Source organism: Ammodytes marinus, assembly GCF_949987685.1.
Source record: "Ammodytes marinus genome assembly, chromosome: 16".
Taxonomy (NCBI): domain Eukaryota; kingdom Metazoa; phylum Chordata; class Actinopteri; order Uranoscopiformes; family Ammodytidae; genus Ammodytes; species Ammodytes marinus.
This window is the reverse complement of record NC_137220.1, coordinates 19,096,702-19,118,862: the sequence shown is the minus strand read 5'-3', so window position 1 is coordinate 19,118,862 and position 22,161 is coordinate 19,096,702. Positions and strand designations below refer to the sequence as shown.

At 41.6% G+C, this 22,161-nt stretch overlaps 3 protein-coding genes across 7 annotated transcripts in view; 2 read left to right on the top strand and 1 right to left on the bottom strand.

Moving 5' to 3' along the window:
• Positions 1 to 7,086: 7,086 nt before the first annotated feature.
• On the top strand, positions 7,087 to 8,968 carry pde6hb (phosphodiesterase 6H, cGMP-specific, cone, gamma, paralog b; the record flags this gene model as incomplete). Its single annotated transcript, XM_080043533.1, has 3 exons — positions 7,087 to 7,147; positions 8,569 to 8,732; positions 8,851 to 8,968. The coding sequence occupies exons 2-3, from the start codon at positions 8,587 to 8,589 to the stop codon at positions 8,966 to 8,968; spliced, it is 264 nt and encodes an 87-aa protein (XP_079899659.1). The 5' UTR covers positions 7,087 to 7,147; positions 8,569 to 8,586.
• Positions 8,969 to 11,964: 2,996 nt separating this feature from the next.
• On the top strand, positions 11,965 to 16,517 carry LOC307262606 (G-protein coupled receptor family C group 5 member D). Its single transcript, XM_080043549.1, has 4 exons — positions 11,965 to 12,305; positions 13,105 to 14,307; positions 15,449 to 15,504; positions 15,701 to 16,517. The coding sequence occupies exons 2-4, from the start codon at positions 13,158 to 13,160 to the stop codon at positions 15,788 to 15,790; spliced, it is 1,296 nt and encodes a 431-aa protein (XP_079899675.1). The 5' UTR covers positions 11,965 to 12,305; positions 13,105 to 13,157; the 3' UTR covers positions 15,791 to 16,517.
• A 1,427-nt stretch (positions 16,518 to 17,944) lies between these two features.
• The window catches only part of LOC307262915 (RNA binding protein fox-1 homolog 2-like), a 45,446-nt gene continuing 41,229 nt past the window's right edge, over positions 17,945 to 22,161 (bottom strand). For 4 of the 5 annotated variants that reach the window (XM_080043935.1, XM_080043936.1, XM_080043937.1 and 1 more), the window contains 2 exons: positions 21,883 to 21,958; positions 17,945 to 21,591 (listed from right to left, as the gene is read on the bottom strand). In XM_080043935.1, coding sequence (XP_079900061.1) covers positions 21,547 to 21,591; positions 21,883 to 21,958 — 121 coding nt within the window. In that variant the 3' untranslated portion in view covers positions 17,945 to 21,546. The remainder of the gene's footprint in view (positions 21,592 to 21,882; positions 21,959 to 22,161) is intronic. The other variant, XR_013845269.1, reaches the window with a different exon arrangement.

Here is a 22,161-nt window from a genome sequence, read left to right as displayed (position 1 = left end):
CTCTGAGCTGCTCCCCCAGGTATATGATCCAGCCCAATTCCAAACCAACATACTGTATGAAAGAAAGATAATTGGCTTTTGAAAATAATAATAATAATAATAATAATAATAATTACTATCTTACATAAAACCTTGATTCTATTCCAACTAGTTATGAGTATAAAAGCTTCAGACTGGATCAATATGTAATAACAGTGATTAATATGTACAGCCATCAAAGATAGTTGTTATAATGCGCGTTTTGCCATCATCTTATTAGAAGGCATTTAAGCGAAAGCATAAGCAGGGTCTTACTCTTAGGTATACTGCTGTTCTAAAACTGAGCTTGCTAAATGTGTTAATACTAATAGGGGGCATGTTCCATCTGGAAAACATTAGATGACCCTTCTCTATATGTGTGCATTTAAAGACAGTTGGAGAGCAAAAAGAGTAGCTTTAATATCATGTAAGTAGGCAGTTGTTAATGTGTGTTAGATAATTAAATATTTATTCAGAAATTCAATCTTAGCTATGCTTTGTTTTCATGTTGGTTTTAACCTGAGTCTATAGGTTCCACTGTAGTGACCAAAGAACATGTACTGTATGTATATATCCGTGTTAAGTGTTGGAATTGGATCAAGTCAGTTTGCATTTGTGTTGGACGGTACAGGGTCATTGTGTTAATCCCAACCTTTGCTCGCTCTATTATCTCTATCATCTTCTCTCGTTCTTTCTCTCCAAGGCTCCTCACATCATAGGCGTAGAAAATAGGAGGGGGGTCTCAGTATTTAGAAGAGGTAAATGTGTCCCCCTCAAAAAATATATTAAATGTAACCCCCTTCTCTCCAAAAGAGCTAAAAATTACAGTTCAAGGGATAAATGTTAGTAGCTAGCCAGCCAAGCCTAATACACTTCCCTTTCTTATCTTAAGGGTTTCTGAATTAGATTTGCTCAGGTTTCTTATATGGGCCCTGTTAAGAGTAGCCTAATCCTTTATGTTAAAGATACAGATGTGATTTTTTGTGATTTTGAACGTCATGGCTTTAATGTGTATTTCAAATTTGGAGACTGGGCTTAAACAAGGTCTCAATCTCTTATTGATTAATTTTTTAGATGTACATGATTCCTAAAAAAGAAAACAAATGCTTCCAAAACAAGTGTTATATATTTTGAATAATGCAGAAACAATACAAAACTAAGATAAAAAGATTAAGTGCTTGAAAGCAATACAGAATGGGTGAGAGCCGTACTGCAGAGTAATCCATTACATTTGTGTCGCAGACATTTCCACCACAAATTGGTGCATACAAATGAACCACAATGCAGGAAGAGTGTTTGACAAAGTACCCCCAGAACCTCACTAAATGTGCCCTAGTGCTATTACTTCACTCCGGTCAAACTAATTACCCCGCATCATGATGGACGGCCAACTATTGCATAAAACCTCACCACACAGGAGCTGTTCCTCAGACAGTGTCTAGGGGTTATTGAATTAGGTACAAGCTGTGCACTACTAAAATACTCTAGCAGTACTGGCTGTATCACAATTTCCATGGAGTCTGCTGTTCACTATCCACCCGCTCACGAGCAAAGCTGGTGATCAGATGTGAAAGTCAGGAATCTTGGCATAGTTTAACCAAAGGTAATTATTTCACAACTTTGAATTGTACAGGCCTACACCTCAGACAAAAATACCTAAGTCCCAGCCTGAATTGTGGATAGGCATACAGCTATGGTGCCAATGTCAGTTTTTTGGTACAACAATTTGATGGTCCACAATTTTGGTGGACCATCCAAATTCTAAAATATTTCATGTCTACAAGCAGGTGAATCCTAATGACTTTGAAAAGCTTCTGAGTTTTTCCTTTAACACAACTGGCAGGTTGACATTTAGGCTTTAGTTACATGGTATAACATTTGATACAGAAAGTGTCACTGTCAATACAATGATGTACAGAGCATCGGTCCAAATCAGCTTGTTTGAATGCCAGCTGTTAGGATTTAGGTTAAATTACTGCCTTGCCTAAGTACAGCCTCACTTGCATTTTTTTCGTCACGTCATGTACAGTTACAGTGGAGGAAATAAGTATTTGATCCCTCACCGATTTTGTAAATTTGCCGACTTACAATGAAATGAGCGGACTATAATTTTAATTCTAGTTTTATTTTAACAGTGATAGACAGAATATCAAAAAGAAAATCCAGAAAATCACATTAAAAAAAAGATAGAAATTATTTTGCATTTCATTGAGTGAAATAAATATTTGATCCCCTACCAACCATAAATAATTCTGGCTCCCTCAGATTAATCCTCGTGCTTTAAAAAAGTATTCCTTATGTCAACTAGTTTCCTGTATAAAACACACTTGTCTCAACTTGTTACCTGTAAAAAATACACCTGTCCACAGAGTCAATAAATCAAACTCCAACATCTCCATCATGGGCAAAACCAAAGAGAAGTCTAAGGACATCAGGGACAAGATTGTAGACCTGCACAAGGCCAGAATAGACTACAAGACCATTGGCGAGAAGCTGGGTGAGAAGGAAACAACTGTTGGTGCGATTATTCGAAAATTAAAGAAACACAAAATGACCATAAATGTTCCTTGGTCTGGGGCTCCATGCAAGATCTCACCTTGCGGGGTATCAATGATTATGAGAAAGGTGAGGGATCAGCCCAGATCTACACGGGAGGAGCTTGTTTATGATCCCAAAGCAGCTGGGACTGCAGTCACCAAGAAACCCATTGGTAACACACTATGCCGTAATGGATTGAAATCCTGTAGTGCCTGTAAGGTCCCCCTGCTCAAGGAGGGACATGTACAGAACCGTCTGAAGTTTGCCAATGAACACCTGAACGACTCAAAAAATGCTCGGGAGAAGGTGATGTGGTCAAATTAGAACAAAATCAAGTTCTTTAGTATCATAGTGACTCGCCATGTTTGGAGGAAGAGGAATTTTGACTATGACCCCAAGAACACCATCCCCACAATCAAGCAGGGAGGTTGAAGCATTATGCATAGGGGGTGTTTCTCTGCTAAGGGAACAGGTGGACTTCACTGCATCGAGGGAACTATGGATGGGGCCATGTACCATGAAATACTGGGTGACAACCTCTTTCTCTCTGCTAGGTCCGTAAAAATGGGTCGTGGATGGGTCTTCCAGCACGTCAATGACTCTAAAAATACAGCAAAGGCAACAAAGGAGTGGCTCAAGAAGAAGCACATTAAGGTCATGGAGTGGTATAGCCAGTCTCCGGACCTTAATCCAATAGATCTGTGGAGGGAACTGAAGCTCAAGCGACAGCCTCGAAACCTTAAAGATTAGGAGAGGATCTGCAAAGAGGAGTGGTCCAAATATCCTCCTGAGATGTGTGCAAACCTGGTCATCAACTACAAGACACGTCTGACCTCTGTACTTGTCAACAAGGGTTTATCCACCAAGTAGGGGAGAATGGGGTTATATGTCACACGGGTAGGTTGTCACAATCGTTATATCTCGGAACCAGAAGGCACTGTCTGTGAAATTTTGGTATGTAAATATTCAGAATTGGGATCAGAGGTCACCTACAAAGTCTTCCTTGGGGTTAGACTGCTGAATTTGAGGTTAGAGGACTGTTTGTGTTTTTCATGTCAAATTGAAAATATTTAGCACCTCTGTATTTTTCTTCTAGGCTTTTACACAATGGGTTTATAACAAAAAACTTGTTACCCATAAAAAGTGTGAAGGGTAAACTATATTTTATATTGTGGATAGCAAGCTAATTAGTTGTCAGATGGTTATTGGCCTTGATGCTAGCAAGAAATTCAAGTTGGGGTTGGTCGTCACATTTTTTGGGGGGTTGGTTGTCACATGTTATCCAAAGGCTGCTGCCAGAAAAGGAACCCAAAAACTAAAGAAATTGGCAAGCTGTATCCTCACTGACAACACAGAGAAGGAAATAATAGAGCAGGAAAAGGCAGCTAGCATGCAAAAGAAAAAAAGGCAACAAAATCAAAACAACCCAGTGCATCCCAAACAAGACAAGCTGCCAAGGGTACAGTAAGTTATGTAGGCCTATTTGTGAACTAGACAATGCAATTAAACTTTCAAATTTAGCTCTGCTTTATTGCCTTCTTTTTAAGATTATTCCCATTAAGATAACATTGTGACAAACAACCCCATAGTGTGTGTCACAATGTGTAAGGGTGTCTTTGATGACTAATTTCTTCTTTATTACAATAAGATAGAAAAAGTGAGAGGTACACATTTCAAGCCAACACCTTAAGCTTCAATTTAATGTAGGAATGACTATTGAAAGATGTTTAGGTGATGAGCAATTCTCACTAGAGTAAAAAGTGTGCCCACTTACCCTGTTCTCCCCTACTAAGCAATGTTTGATAGGGGATCAAATACTTATTTCACTCAATGAAATGCAAAATAATGTCTATCTTTTTAATGTGATTTTCTGGATTTTCTCTTTGATATTCTGTCTATCACTGTTAAAATTAACCTAGCATTAAAATTATAGACCGCTCATTTCATTGTAAGTGGACAAACTTACTAAATCAGTGAGGGATCAAATACTTATTTCCTCCACTGTAAGTATGTCTGTAGTTTGATGTGATGCTGCCACCCCGGCTTAGTATTCATGAAAAAAAAACATGAGTATATCTTTAAAAAATTTAATAAATAAATGTAACAATTTAAGGCAAGATAAGAATAGAAAAGGGATATACATTACTGTATGAATAGAATAAATGAAGAGAAAAAATAATTAAAAAAGGAACCTACACCATCAAGCAATATAAATCATCTAACTAGTCTGATGAAGGGCGGCTGAGGCCCTCTGTGTGGAGCTTGTGTCTGTTTGAGCTGGTATAATACCATAGTTTCAACAAAGGGACGTTTGAATCATTTAGACCAACATTTCTACTTACACAATTTCCCCTCAGCGCTCTGTGGTTGTGTCACGGCTTTTTTTCCCAGTATACCTAGGGGGCAAAACCCCTTTTTTTGGAAAAACAGACATGGAGCGTTGTAAAAGGTTGTTCACCAGAAATGATATCCAGGACCTTCCAGGATCCCAACCTGGGTGGACAACCTGGTCAACTAGCTGCTGGAAAGCTACAGGGGGCCGACATAGAGCAAATCAGAACCACTGTTTAAGTGAATGGGGGTTTGCTGTAGTATCCAACAACATTGTGTACAAAATGGCTAATATTCTCAACCTTTTTGGTGAAAAATAAAAAATAATAAAAAAAAAAAGAATGGGGGTGAATGGGGATGGGCTAATGGGGAATTTTTTAAACTTATAGATATCATTATGAAACTTTGCAAGTTGATTACTGACATTAAAACAACAACTTTTTGTATTACAGTATTTTCCAAAAAGTTTGAATAAATATGAAAAATCCTCAATATCTTACTAATGATGCGTAAATTTGCATATCTGCAAAGCCCCAAAATCTAGATGTTGGACAAAAGCAGAGTCAATTTGTTTTTACATTTTTAAAACAAAACAAGTGTCCAACTGCCTGAAGCTTTTCCTAATCACAGTTAAAATTTTATCAATAACCCATAGAAAATGAATTTTTTACACTGTTTTTTCCAAGGGAATGTCTAGCCGTTTCCTAAAATACCAGCTGGAGACTCCAAAAGGACACTTTTGGTCCATAGCACATGAAATGTAAAAAATTATTTTCTATGGGTTATTGATCAAATTTGAACTGTGATTAGGAAAGGCTTCAGGCAGTTTGACACTTGTTTTGTTTTAAAAATGTAAAAACAAATTGACTTTGTTTTCTTCCAACATCTAGATTTTGGGGCTTTGCAGATATGCAAATGTACGCATCATTAGTAAGATATTGATGATTTTTCATATTTATTTAAACATTTTCGAAAATACTGTAATACAAAAAGTTTTTGTTTTAATGTCAGTAATCAACTGGCAAAGTTTCATAATGATATCTATAAGTTAAAAAAATTCCCCATTAGCCCATCCCCATTCACCCCCATTTACTTAAACAGTGGCTCTGATTTGCTATGTCGGCCCGCTGTAGCTTTCCAGCAGCTTGTTGACAAGGTTGTCCACCCAGGTTGTGATCGTGGAAGGTCCTAGATGTCATTTTTGGTGAACAACCTTTTACAACACTCCATGTCCATAAAATCACTTTGCCCCCTGGGTAGTATATATGTAGAGTTGACGTCTCTCATTTTCTCCACGTTTAAAAGCATTTGAATTATGTAAATGATAACAGGCACGGATCAGTCAAAACAGCTGTCATTTGACCTCTATTGTTTCTTAAATACAGGCGATGAAGGTTAAAATACTGGTTCATGAGGAGACAGGACTGAACTCTTTATTCCTCACTTCTAAGTGTGTGACTTTATCAGGTTAATTACTGGCCACTGGGCTTCTGTGAAGCTCCTACCTAAATATGCATGCAATTAACTCTAATGTGGAAGGAATACTTGGAGGTATAGTTACAGCTGAAGGTGAATGCAAACATGTCATGTTTGACATTGCCTACAAAGGCGTCACAATCCAATTTCAACCATAAAACCAAAGGCTCACGGCAGTCATTATTAAGGACTAATTGCTTAGAATGTCCAATTAGCACACAATCCAGTCTTACAACTTCTACTACAAAAAGCAGAAGCTACCTGTATTTAGGTTCTCTAATCAAATTCAGCCACAAGAAACTATTACAAATTCTTGAGAGATGTTTAAAAATCAAATAAGAGATTAACCATTGTTCAGTGGATCACAGGTGAACAACAACCTGCATGTGAGAGCAGAGAGCAGCATCTCACATGTACCAGAAACGTCATTACCTCTCAGCGAAGCTAAATGCAGGCATGCTGCCGGGGTTTAGAGGGATAAGCCCCATTCGATCCTTTGCAGATTGTTCTTTGACACAGTCTGTGTGGCTAGATCCTTGGCGAACGGGGGCAGTGGTGGTGGGAACAAGGACAAGAGTCAGGGAGGGAGGGGAGGATGTGCCCGCTTGGTGAGGAGGTTTGGCTGACCTTATGGTGTGACCATGTGACTGGATGTGGGGATTATAGAGGGAGGTATAAAAGCACAGCGGAGAATTTACGCTTCACAAACCCAAGAAGCAAGAAGTAAGAATCAGCTCTAAGAAGAGATCGGCAAGAGGCCCTCTCGGAATATCTCTGACAACAGGTGAGAACTAACTTTAGTAACAAACTTAAAGACTTGACTACCTTATTCAGTCTTACCAAATTTAATAAGTTTAACTGTTGCTTCTACAACTTTGATAATGTTTCCATGATCTTGCATTTGTAATTGTTAACTACTTGGACTACATAAGTGGGTTATTTGAGGAAAAAGGAGCAATTTCACTACTGAACAAATACAGGAGAGCATGCAGGAATTCAGACTGAGGAGTAGCTTTAATGATGACTTGCATTTGTGCATTGCCGGCTGAAACTTTACAGTGATACAAGGTTGAACAGGTTGAAAGGCAAGTGTGAGCGCAAGCGAGACAGCAGGGAAGAAGTTTTACTTATACTGAGCAGGAAAAGTGGTCTGACAATGCAATTTAAATGGCTAGATTTCTTTACAGCATAGTGGATCATCAATAACAAACAACACGTTGAAGTACAGATGATTTGGAGATGAGTCTAGTTTTATGTGACTTCTCCGAGTCTTAGAAGGCATGAATAGAAGGTTCAAGGGGAGAGCAGGTGTGTTGCCTACAATGGGGATTGACTCTAGGGGCAAAAAATCGCAGCATCAGATGGCTTATAGCTCGTGGGCAGGGTAGCATCTCAACACATGAGAGCAAAAATTGTCTTTCTCGAACCCCATCCGCAGGCAATGTTGATCGGTGGCTGCTGATTGTTGGCAGCACACGTTTGAGTTACTCACCATGCCAAATAGGGTGTTTTATTTGACCTCTGTCCAACTATGTTAACCGGATTACCAGTGCCGGCAGTCGGGGGAAATGGTATTACACTAATAGGGTTAAGGAAGGATTCAGATTAAGATCAAGTCTGAGAGGACAGACAGGTGGTGGGGTTGTTGTGCTCAAGACGTTGGAAGGTTGGAGAAAGGAAACTGACAGCATGTTACTAATAGGTGGAGGCAGCCTCTCTAGGTGAGAAAGGGACCTATGTGTCAAAGCTGACAAATACAAACAAAATACAATTACATTACTGTATTATGTATAGAAATTGACTGATGATGTGACTTTCATTGTTCATAATTTAGTATTCAATTATCAGTATGTTTAAATTTGATATTTAAGTTTCTTGGTTAATGTAATGTAAAAGTGTGAGGTCAAGAAGATAAAGGTTACTTTCTCATTGCCAATGGTGTCACTGTCCCTGTTCAAGTAGGGCAATTAGTAGGATGAGGATCAGACTGGGATTAGAGCTAATCTGGCAATGAAACCTAATATACATAATCTCCATTGATTAGCATTACGAGCTGGGACAGAACAGGATTAAAAAATGGGCAGTGGAGAGAGATAAAAGGGTGGGGGCAGAGGACAAAAGAGAGGAAGGCAGAGGAGGCCACAAGGAGAGGCCTTGATCACAGAGGACACTTTTCAAACAGAGAAAATGTCTCCTGTCCTTTAGAGCTCCTCGGACGCAGACATGAACGCAAACCCCCCTGCCGGAAGCGCCCTTGCCGCTAGCACTGGAGCAACTGGCCCCACCACGCCCAAGAAGGGACCACCCAAGTTCAAGCAGAGGGCGGCCCGTACATTCAAGAGCAAGGCCCCCAAGCCAGGCCAGAAGGGGTAAAAACACATTTATATTACATTCATTCATATATAGTTATATGTACTAAATGCAAACAATGAAAACAGGCCTCATACCAGGACCTTGGTCACTCACCTCTTTGATTTATTTCTCCAGCTTTGGCGACGACATCCCCGGCATGGAGGGTCTTGGCACAGACATCACAGTGGTGTGCCCATGGGAGGCCTTCGGTGACATGGAGCTCAGTGACCTGGCCAAATACGGCATCATTTAAACCTGCCTTCCTTGCCTGGCTGCTCCTCTCCTCCGTCTAATCCCCTCCGCCCTCCCTGCCTAAGCTCGGGCGCGCCATGATAAGGCCGCCGGGCCATGCCCCCTATTGCCCTCTCGTCTATCTACCTCTTGCTTCACTCCACTAAGTGGATGAAAAGAATAATAGTCTTATTTTTATATTATTATTATGATACGATACTGTTTATATTATATATACTTGAAATGAAAGACGAGAAAAAAATCCTCCACATACCTTTTCCCCGTTCCTCTTATCCTCTCCCACCCCCTCTCTCCCTCTATCTCTACAATTCCACGGCACTGGACGCAAGCAAAACAATAGTAAATACTAGCTTGGATTTGCTTCTAGCGGTCGGTTAAGATGTACATATTTTGTTTTCTTCTATCCCCCTTTTTTATTCCCTCCATCTTTTAATATTGCATTGTATTTTCTACTCATTGGGCACAACATTACTGTTATCACCCAGGGATGCAAGGAGAGTGTTGTAATGAAAGGCTGGTGGAGGATGAAACTCCCTTTTATCGCACATCTCTTCCTTCTTGCTGCTATCTGAACCCGCGTCCCTCCATAGACATGTATGTTTTGTGTATCAAGCACAACACCATGATGTACTGTGAACGAGATAGCTGCAGTAAAATGTGTTTATTTTAAATACTCTTGTTGTCCGTCTCTTTTTCTCTTTCCTGCACACCGAATAAAGACAATTGTGGTAGGCTGGAAATAAATCATGCTGACCAAGGGGGGAAAAAACAATCATGACTTGATAGGACTAATGATGTCCTTGGAGGACAAACACAATGACAGTATTCACCCACTCCAATTACCTACATTTCCTTCTGAGCGTTAACAACAAGACTATCTAATATATCTAATGATAATTATAACCAATTTCAAGGCTTCCCGAAATCAATACACTCTCTTTGTTGGAAATGGAAAACAAGTCATAGTTCGTGTGCTTATGGGAAATGCAAAAAAAAACCTTGTTCAAGGAAAATTAATGATCTCCTGATACTGAATTCAATACAATGATCTAAGACGATATATCTTAAAATATTATATATTCATGTATAGAATGATCGACTGTATCAAAAGCCTTTGAAAGGTCTATAAAAAGTGCAGCTTTATCTTAATTTTATCTGTAGCAGGGACCAGATCATTTGTAACTAAAGTAATGTCCGAAATAATGCTATGGTGAATTCTAAACCCCGATTGATGCTGAGATAAAATGGAATGCTGGTAATAAAAAGATTATATATATTGGACCAACATAATTTTTCAACTGATGGTTAAAACAAATGAAAGCTGAGGGGATTGTTACGTTTTTACCATATTAGCCTAACTCATAGCCTGGATCGCCAAACGAACGGGGCTGAATACGTCAACTTGTTCATGACTCCGATTGGTCATAGTCCAATCGCATGCCGTGGTATTTGAAATGCACACGTAGGTTCCGCCCCTTGAGTTGGGAAGGTATATTGATCGTGGCCAGATCCTATGTCTTTCTAGTTGCGGGTCTGGATTTCCAGGCTATCTAACTCAGACATTAACTCAAAACTGCAAACATGAAGCTCATAGTGGTGCGAGAGGAAAAGTCAGGTGATCACCAAGGTCACCAGGATTCATCCTCTGGGGACCATGAATGTTTGTCCAAAATCCGTTTGCAATCCATCCAGTAGTTGTTGAGATATTTGAGTCTGGACCCAACTAGCAGGCTGACCCATAACAGCCCAATGTTCCCATTGATTGACCCCCTAGCCGCTAGTGTGGCTAGACGATTCTTTTTTTTAGATATTTTTTGGGGCATTTTATGCTTTAATGATAGTGCAGAGAGACAGAGGGGAAATGGGGCAGAGAGGGGAGTGACATGCAGAGAACGACCACGGACGGGAATCGAACCCAGGTCTGCTGCTGGGCCCGGCCCGGGGACGGACGGACGCCCTACCAACTGAGCTAAGGGCGCCCCGTGGCTAGACGATTCTAAAGAGAAATGAGTTGGGGGAAAAATCGAGATGTTAAACTGCAAAACATTTTTACAGATACACAATGACATGGCACCTGTCAACATCCTCCAACAATATTGCACAACTTTTCCCAGCCAGGGTTGCTATGATTTCCATTTCCCAATATTGATCTTTTGTCAGCACTGAGTGACTGAGCAACTGTACACAAAGATTTTGTTTATTTTCTTAAAGCCCAACCTCATGACACTTGGAATAATTCAAATAAATGCCGTCATGGTTGCATTCCTCTGGTATTTAGTGACACATCAGGGGGACTTTGAGGTTTTAGTGCCTTTAAATGTTTTTTTGTAGATAAGACGCTAATGTTTTCCCATCCCATACACACATGTATACACTATGTGCACACATTCTGCAACTGCACCAAACAAGCTTGATGATTACAATTATAAAACCTTAAGTCCCTTTGTGTTTCACACCCCTAGAGGGAATTTATAGTTGAAGAGTGACTTAAGATTCAACTGAACACACCCTTTGAAGCCTATACTTGTACAGGCATGACTTGAGGTGTAGGCTTGTAGAAGACAACAGTTGAACTCACTCATTCTTCCTGCAACTCCCCCTGCGGCCTACTTGCCGATTCCAAATGTTGTTGCTGTGATTTTCCCGGTAACCAAGGTGACGTCTGGTCTGTTCCTATTCTGTCTCACAGTGACACAGGGATGAGTCAAGTTTGACTCTCACCTTAATTCCCTTACAACAACATGCTTTCCTTTCCGTGGCTTCTGAGCATGTCTTTACTGTGACATAGTATCTCATAATTGCTCCAGACACTCCGGCTCCTCCAAAATAAAGTGCACGTTATCTAGAAGTGGGGATGCAAATTCGAATGGAAACTGGATTCATTATTATGGAGGAGTGAACTATCGCCTGCCAGTGTGTCTTCTTTGGGCGTATCCTCAACGTAGCCAGGTGTGTGAGCCCCACCTACAGTGTGAGGGAGGGACCTGGAGAGAAAGGGAGACAGGAGGGGTCCGAGAGAGTGAGGTGTGAGTAAGGTTGCTGGTTTCTCTGCTCTTGCCCAACCTGTTGATGCAAGGTGAAAGCAACTTTTTGTTTCTGGCAAAGGCTGAGGGACCTCAGGGACTCTATCATTCCCCATATCTTCCTTATCTTGTGCTCCTCCTGTAAAATGAGCACATCTTCGGAAACGGAGTTGCTTGGCTTCACGTTGAGCTGCCAATGATTCTTCCGGATATCTAAATATTCATAGCAGAGCTTTCAGCCAAAAACAACTTCTGGACTGGGCGTTGAGAGGTGGAATCTGGGAAGTTTGGACAAACATCCGAACAATTGAAGGGGTAAGTGCCTTTTGTGTAAGGGTTTGGTCAAGCTTTGGAGGTGGCCTGTTATATAGCTTAGTTCATGTGCACTCAGTTAAGTAGAAAACAAATCTTCACGCCCTAGTATTAGGATGGAACCAATCTCCTAAAAAGTGTGCTTCCCAACCACTTTTACAAATCTCTCACCCCACTTTGTGTGACACTGACAACGCAAATGAAAGGCCAGTGTTGGGGCAGAGCAGATGGCCCTGGGGTCATATACTTATCAGCGATAAGCCCACTAAAGGTTGTATCTGAATCTCTGGCGCCGAAAACAAAGGCTCTCTTGTGGGTTGGAGGAAGTGGCGATCAGCAATCAGGGGTGAATATCTCTCACCTCCAGCCAGTGCTGCATATTAACCACAACCTCTACAGTGAGTGAGCCAATATCCCTGTCAGTCTGGGGCGGTTTTTACGAGCTGCTGCGGCAGAACTGCTGTCTCTCACTGTCTGCTGCTCTGTCCTGAGCTCACCTCCATACTGCAGTCGTTTTTTATATTCTCAGTGCTCACCAACACGCTCCTCTGCCTTGTTCTGGCATGTTTATGCACTCCCTCCCTCCTGCACCCTTCACTCTCGCTGTCAAAATGCTCTAGCGCTTTTTTCCTTCTCCTCGCTGTGACCTCTGTCTTTTCCTGTCCTTTCACATTGTCCTGCTTGATTTGATCCTCTACTGTCAGTCTGTACACTGTTAATGTGTTTATAGAACTTTCCATTTAAAGGTGTGGCCTTCAGATATACATGTTATGCTGAAATGTGCTTTTTTTCGTTGTTTCAGGAGCAAAGATCTTCAAAGTCCAAAGGACACTTAAAAGAAAGGACTGAACTAAAATGAATATGGCCTTTTCATCCGAGAAGCATGGATCCCTTTCCCCCCTTCTCTTCCTCCTCCTCTGTGTCCCCCTCACCTGTCTATGCCAGGCGACCAACAACAGCTCAGACGCAACCCCAACAACAAGCAATTCCTCTCCCTTGGCAAATGACACTTCCCTGAAGGGTGTGCCGGGCTGTGGAAAAGGTCTGGACCCCATGTATAGGTACCTGTGTGACCGGCGGGCCGCGTGGGGTATAGTGCTGGAGACCCTGGCCTCTTCGGGCTTCTTGTTCAGCATCCTTCTACTGTTGGGCCTGCTGTTGTGGTACCTGTGCCTCTGTGTTTCGTCGAGGCAACAACGCAACGGCATCGGAGGCACCGTTGCCTGCATGTCTATGTACTTGTTGGCCACTGCTGGGATCTTTGCCACCACCTTCGCCTTCATCATCCGCCACACCCCTCAGACCTGCCCAACCAGGCTCTTCCTCTTCAGCGTGCTCTTCTCCCTGGCCTTCTCCTGCCTGCTGGCCCGCTGCCTGGCTCTGCTGGGTTTCGCAGCGGCCCGGGGCTACGGAGAGCCCGCCCTGGCCCTGGGGCTCTTCACCGTGCAGGTTATCATCTCCACCGAGTGGCTGCTCGTCGTGTTGATCCGGGACACAAACCCTTGCGAGTACAGACAGGAGGAGTTCGCCATGATGCAGATCTATGTGCTGTGCCTCCTGGCCATCAGCTCCATCTTCTCCCTGCACCTCCTGTGCCGCTCCTGTGTCACGTACAGCTACAGCTACACGGGGGCCACACACCAGCAGGGCAGGGTCCAGGCCGTGGTGCTGTGCCTCACGCTGCTGCTCTCCGTCGGCATCTGGGTGGTGTGGATCACCATGCTCACCAAGGGAAACCCCAAGTTGGACAAGAGGCCACAGTGGGACGATCCATTGATCAGCATCGCCCTGGTGGTCAACGGCTGGGTTTTACTGATGGGCCACGGGTTGTCTCAGGTGGCCTTCCTCTGCAGAGGGGAGGCCAGGTCCAAAGAGGTCCCGCTGAGCTTTGCGGGCTGGACCAGCCCCAGTGCTGAGGTCCCAGCATTGAGAAGCCCGAAGGAAGGGCAAGAAAATGGAAGCTTTGAGAGCGAAAGTGATAAAGGGAGAAGTGACCACAGGAGAGGTGAGAAGCTGCCGGCCAAACTGAGTGGTGTGTCTAATTGAAATGATGTGAATCATTTGCTAAGGGATATAATTAGGGCTGCAACTAACATTTATTTTAATTATTCTGATGGTTATTGTTGTTGTTTTGTTTTAAAAATTATATAAATATAATAAGTCAAAAGAGACCTCTTCACATTGCTTGTTGTCAAATATTTAATTTACTATCATAAAGGATTAACAAAACCAGTAATTATTTAGGCATATATAAAAGTCAGAACCAGGGAGTTTGTGGATCCTTTTCCTATAAATGACTTACAGAAGGCTATTAAGCAATTATCAAAACAGTTAACTCATTTTTTCTTTATGATTGTTTCAGCAAACTGTATTGCCATCGAATTGATCTTTTTTTCAAGTTAAGGCCAGTTGGCTACATTTCAAAAGTGGTTTGCAAATAAGCAACTCTGAAATGTCACTTGTAAACCAACATCTGAACTGCCAAATGGATCTAGAAAAAGTAAAAAGTAAGCTAATTCTTAAGAATAATTGAGGATCCACATGGAGAAACCTAAATGTTGAAAACAGTATTGTCAAAGAGGAACAGAGGTCATTAGCTCAAAGTAATCATATGGGATATAATGAACAAACCGAAATGCAACCTCATTTGAGTAAAACACGCCTTGTAGGCCAGCCTAGCACTGTGGCCATATATAACCATTTCAAAATAATTAGTAGCCTACATGATGAAATGGTGACACAGTCAGAGTATTACAGTTGCACAGGTAGAGAAAACTGACTGTAATGTGAGTTACACAGCAACATCTAAAGCTTGCTAACATTAGCTAACATTAGCCTGGATAAGCTAGAGGGTCATACCAGAGTAAGTGAGGCTGTGTGGGAATGTATTACACTGAGCACTCGAGTGTCTTGCTGCTTATGTATTACATTTTTTTGTGTAATTTATTCATGTTTGAAGGCCTTTTTTATACAAAAAAAATACTTGTGAGCTAAAACATATTAATCTTATCCTACACTACAAAAAAAACTTGAAAGTAGATGAAAGTAGAGCAGGTTCCCAGCATTAATAAAGGAATTCCACTGTCTGTCAGCTTAGCACATAATGAAGTGATAATTAGCTGACTGTTTCATGCGTCTCCCTTCAGGAAGGAGAACTCAGGAATCGCTGCGATCGCCCTACGAGGCTGGAATCCCCATGGCAGTGAGTAATAAACCACTAAGATTAACTGATCCACATGTTCTGCAATTAAGCACTCTGACCTTTCACTTCTGGAGGGCGGCAATTATGCCAAATTCATATTGTAAGGCTAATGAAAGTGCCGTTTATCATGGCTGTTAACTGCACTAACACCATGAATGTGTGCTTATACTTTTGTTTGTGTGTGTGTGTGTGTCAGGACATCGACCCTGAGAAGGATTTCAGCATTCCTCGTCCTCAGACAACAAACTACAGTGAACCCTATGATGAATATTACGGACACGAGTAAAATCACACTCCATTCAACTGCACACGCACACACTGACATTTATTGAAACCCAAGTCAAGGCTGAAGAAACTCATGCACTTATCTGTTGGCTACTTATCAATAAATAGGTTTTTTTAGTAGTTTTTTTTGTGGAAATGTAAATATTTGTCTAGTGTCATACAAATTTTAAATCGTCCGTCCGAAAAGAAAGAAAGAAAAAAGACTCGGCAGATTGAAACATCTGCTTGGGTTCCATCATTGAGGCTTGATGTTTTTAGATAGTCCAGCTTTCTTCTGATGGGAAAGCCACTGTGCTACTCTGAGATGGTATATAATAGGCCTGAAGTGATAGAAAAGGCGTGAAACTGTCACTCTGAAGGTGCCAAACTGCTGAGCCGAGGCATCTGAGAACGCTGGAGAGGAGGAAGGATGAAGGGAGGCGGAACGAGTGGAGAGGAAGGGGAAGGGGGATGAGATGAGATAAAACAAGACAGGAGGAGGATTGAACAGGAGACCTGTCGGCACCATGGGAGGCTTGTGCCATCCCTGATTAACATCTTCATATTAAAGTGACATTACGGTTGCTGTCAGGGCAGCTGCATCAAAAAGAAAAAAAAGAATGTGTTCTGTTAATGTAAAAAAATTCTAATAAATAGGAGGTGAACAAGGTACATCTCATTCTCTGATGATTTTCTACACTACACGTTATCAATAAAAGGTTTTGTGCATTAAATCTCACATTTGTTTGTGATAATGTCTGAAAGCTCAACCTTGGCTTCTCTCACTCACAAGACAGCACAGATGGCACACCAAAGGCCAACTACTCAACCCAATTCAGAGCCATGCCTTCAGGCATCTGCTGCAAACCGGAGGCTCCGCCACACAGGGAGCAGCGCTGCAGTGTCACGGTTTAAACACCAGGGAGCAGTGTCTGAGCATAGCAAAGTGACACCAGCCTGTGCTCAGCGAAGGGCAGGAGGCAAAACTAGACAGAAGAACAGAAGTGACTGCCACTGTAGTAGTTTGCTTTTATATAGTACATGTGGCTACCGTCTAATTCCTCCAGCCTATATTGCTATGCCTGCCACTGTATCACTCATAATAACGAAAATGTAACATTTAAAATGAAATCCATCCGCAGTGATCCATAGTTTAGATCCGGTGACGTGTCATCATCCACCAAAAGGTAATTTACTCACTGCACTAGAAGCCACGCCATCTTCACACACGTTATCAGACGGCCTTCAATCTATTATTCCAATTAGCCCAACTTCCAATTACTCAGACAGAGCGTGCCATCATATTGACAATTGGCCTCTCGTGCATTAGATGCAATTAGCAGGGATATGAGGTTTCCCGCCATATTCAGACCATTTACGGCCATTAAACTCCAGATGCAATTAAAGATCGTTCCAGATTGTTCCCCCTTGGCAGCTATGAGAAAAAGTTGGAGGTGGCGGCGGAAGAAGCTTATCGCGCAGCAGTTGATGTGGTCATTTCAACCCAGCCGAGCGGTGTTAATCTTGTGCAATTGTTGCCTCTATCAATCATCTGACTCACACCACCGGCTATTGAGAATGTAAAGTTCCTGCACATTCTGAGAAGAGCTTCTTGGTTATGCTGTAATGAAACGGTTGCATGATCCTTCTTTTCTCCTATGCCATGCTCAATCGATCCACAACAGTTGCTTCGTCCCTTCTTAGTGACGGGATTTTGTACTCTCGCCTGATTGGATAACCTCACCCCTACTTATAACAACCAATATTAAAAGTTAAAGGTGGAGTCAGCAATTCTGGAGAAAGCTTGTTGTCAAAATCTTTTTGTCAAAATCAGTTAGGATAATATCAATCCACAACCTGTGTGCGCAAAAGAAAAATGTGTTAATACATACATACCTAGGCTCCATAAACTGGCATGTTGTTAGCTTAGATGGGCCCCCTTTGTTAACATACCATTAAAAAAACCTAGGCGGTGTTTCAACCATAGATAGTATATAAAACTGGTTTCAACACCATATTGTTTTTCTTCAGCACACACAGTACAGACAGGTAGTGGATTGTGAGGAGCTATTCACTAATTTTGACAAAAAGTGAATATGACAACTAGCGTTCAGAATCGCTGACTCCAAACTTAAGTTGGGCACAGGTAATAAATATCTGAAGACCAGTATAAAAACGAAACAGTTTATTTATTATATACATTCAATAATAATGAAGAGAATAAACAGAAGGCAGACACAAGGATGGCGAAATAAAACAATTGTGAGAAAATACACTGTCACTTATTGAAAAAAATAAAAATTCACTTAGATAAATGAGCTTTTTAAGAGCATGTGACATAGAAAAAAAAGATCCACATGCAATTTAAACTCAATTATTAAATCCATGTACAAAAAAACTACTCCCACTGGGTTGACTTGAGCACAGTGCGGGGAGTCGGGGGGTGAGGGGAGCTCTGCTGTGGTCGGTCCAGCTCAAATCTAATTTTCTCCGGAATGGAAGAGGAAGAAACGGGCAGAAGTAACGCACCATCGCCACTCGATAAATATTACACCAGCTCAACGCCAGCTTTTGCAAACTGGATGAGCGTGGGGGTGGGGGGCTGAGTAGTAAACATTACAATACTCTGCTGCAGCTTTGAAAGAGGCAACTGCTGCCAAAGAACCAGCCTCTTCTCTACCTAGAGAGGCATTTTTACACCCAACCTAAGGGCCAAATTTAATCAGGTGGGAATAATGTAATTTTTTTGTCTTTCTTTTGTTTTATGTTCATTATGAAAGCCAACCACGGGGGTCCAGACATACCAAATTAAACTTTAGACATCTGATATGACTGGTGATTACAAAGACGACCACAGAGGCACAGAGCAGGGATAACCCAGATTATTGAAGCAGTCCTCAATGGGCTTCCACAAAGAGGCCAAGGGGGGCATCTCAAAACCTATGCTGGACTTTTTACAGAGACTCCTGGTCACTGCTGTCGCCTCGCCCCCGCCACTTCCCAGTTATTTCCCCCCGTGCTGTGCCAACACCCCATCCTCCTCCAGCACTAGGATTTGAGTTCATGCACAAATTAAAAGATTCTCTGACCGACACCCTTCTCTCCTCTCGCACAAAAGCATGCATAGCAACACTTCTGATAATACTTGTAAGGAATAATAAGACAAAAAAGGGGAAAAAAGAGGTAATGCGCGTCAAAAATACTCATTGGACCAACTGCACACAGTTTTCACAATCATACAAAAACAACATAACCCCTTCCTCGCACTGTCCACTCCGCCCTGAGCGCACTGCACCCCCTGAAAATGTTTTTAAAAAGAGTCGTTATCCTGTCAGCTACTGATTAATGGCTCAGCTTCCTCGCTCTCACTGCCATCTTTCCCCTCTTAAAAAGGTGGCCGCTGCCTGGCCATGGGGGCCCTTACGACGTTGGACGTTTCCCCTCGGTTTGCGTCGTCTGTAGTTAGGACCTATACTGTCAAATGCAAATTCTAAATATCCTCTCTTGCCTTTCTGCGTATCCCTCGTGATTTCCCTTGTCTGCAGCAAAACACCTCTGCATCTACTGCATGTTCATACAAAAAGAAAGAAAGAATAAAAAGCCAATAATTGAGTGCATGGACTGAGTTCAATTCAACATAGTTGTTTTCTTTGCCGGTCAGAATTCCCCAAAAATGCAACCTTTTGTTCTCTGTTCCTTTGTTTTATTTATATATAGATATATAGATATATCTATATATATCTATATATATATCTATATATATATATAGATATATATACGCTGCTAGAGTGACACTTCCCACAGTGTTGTATAAACACTGTACTGACACTATACAGCTTCAACCCACAGAAAAAAAACATAACAAAATAAAGGCAAAGCAAACATCAAAAAAACACAAAAATAAGAAATGTGTCATGACCAAAAAAATGTGCTTTCTTCAGAAAATCTTTGGAACCAAAAAAAGGCAAATAATAGCAAAAAACAACACAGTGAGAGTATATGGAGATGTGATACACTGAGGACTTTGTTATAACTTGTCTGGCTGCCAGTCGTTTTATGCTGCCCCATGGGCCGACTGAGTGGTGGTGGGGGGGGGGGGGGGGGCTTTATAACTATTTGCACCCAACAACCCCAGAGAGCATGATGAAGTGCTTAAAGTGATGTGGACACCTACTGACAGCGGCTGTCAACTAAAAGTGATGAATATTAATAGAACAATGGATAAAGGCTCCATTACATGACTGCAGCCTCTTTTGCTGGGCTGTGTTCTAATCTGGGCTGTTCTGTTGGGATCTAACTGTTCTGCAGAGCTGAGATCAGATCACCATTTCTGCACAGCCTGAAGCCTACAGGGCAGAAATATCTGGATAGGCCAGGAGGGATTCCCATTGGGCTGACTGATAGCAGCAGATGAGTGTCCCAACGTGGGTGTTCCCGCTTCAGATCTGCTTTTTCTAAATCCAGTTCATTAGCGTTGTATGGTTTCTTTGCTCCCAGTGACCCGTCGGTTGACTGCATGGCTGCTACGGCTGGAATGTCTAACGGTTCAGGAGTTAGTAAAGAAATGTAGTGGGTTCTATTCTTGTAGAGGAAGAGGCTCTAACAGCAGATCAAGGGAAGGGCCTTTAGAAGGGAGGGCGGCACTATTATTCTCAAAGTGGACATACAGGAACGCACAGGGTCAGCTCGTATAGCTAAAATGAGCATAAACTGATCCGACACCCACCTTAGTGTTGCAGTTACAGAAAAAAAGGGAATATGTGTAGAAAATTAAATGAATCAAAACGCATCCACGTTATTTATATGTAATGACATTTCATGCACCTTCGTATCAATGGCAGCAAAACAAAACATAAGAAGAAGAAAAAAACTGAGGTAATGCAGAAATTTGTTTTGTTTTTTCCTTGTCATTTTCAGGCTTTTTGATATTCTTTTTTTTTGTTTGAAGTTGGAAAATTAAAAAAAGGGAGACTTTTTTCCCCCTGTGTTGTTACCGGGACAACAGTGGTTTCTGTCATTCATATTCTCCAAAGTTCCCCCCCAGCTGAATGTTTGGTTTTTCTTCCCAAAAATAACGAGAACAATTCCTACATCTTCCTTATGGAGCAGTCCCAGCTTTATTTTCTTATTCTTTATTATTACCATGGACTGCTGTAGAAGGGGGGAGCTTTACGTAAATGTAGTGTTTAAAAGTACCTTGTTTTTTTAGTGATGCTGTGCCATGGCATCATTCTGTGCAGGTCCACACTAAAAGGAAAGTGTAGAGGAAACTGTATACTTGGTGTTGAGAGGACGTGTGTGTGTATATAGGTGTATATGTCTGACTACAGGGCAGTGGATATACTGGAAGTTCAGAGACTTCTAGGGGGGAAAAGAAGGTTTATAGTGTGGCAGGATCACATTGGAACAGCAGTCTCTCTCCATCCAGGTCCTGTTAGTGTTTCTAAGAAACATCCCAAGTTGCACTTTGTTGTTCAAAGTCCTAGGGCATTTTTTTTTATACGTTGGGGGACACTCGTGGCAATTGAGTGGTCGCTCCCATGTCGGCGACAGAAATGTAGAGAAACAGAGTTTGAGTTGATGATGTGGCAATGACCTCTCTCTCCACCAAAAAAAAAGAAGAAAAAAAAGAAAAGTAAAGAAAAGAAAAAAAAACACTTGAGTTGTCACAATAGTCCGCCAGCAGGGAAATGGAGTGGGAGCTGCTGCCAAACAAAGAGCTTGGAAAAAAAGGGTCTTGGAGCGATGAGAGATTCCTTGGTTGTGATTTGTGGTTTTTTAGTAAGGAGCAAACCTACTGTACCCCGCCCTGTATAAACTGGCCTGAAAGAGAAAGAACAAAATAACAGTCACTTAGTGGGAGTCAAGCTATTGTTGTGACTCATCTGAAAAAGATGTAGTCTAAATCTAGTTATTCAACAAATGTATTTATGTATTAGCGAAAACATGGATTCAATGCAATTAGCTTAGCATGTCCATCTCCTTGCTATTTCATTTGCCTCTCAATAAAGAGCATGCTGTGCCTTTTAAAATCAACCTCTTTAGAAAGAAAAAACACAGCTCATTGATGTTCCATGCTGGTTTGCTTTGTAGAGTTAAAGTCCATTTTCTCACCATGGCTCCCACTCCGTACGCAGCAGCAGCTGGAGTTAACCCGTGATAGGGATCTGTAGTGTACACCCGGCCATAACTGGCAACAAAAGCACAACAAACAAGAAATTGCTCACTTGAGTTAAAAGAAACCAAAGGACACATTTATTTTAAAATGTTCCTTGAGGAGTTCATAGCCACTGTTGTACATGCACTTCCTTGTTGTCATGTATAAATAATGTTTTATTGGTTCATATGTTAAATTCATTCAAAATACTGAAACATTCAAATCACATTTATTTG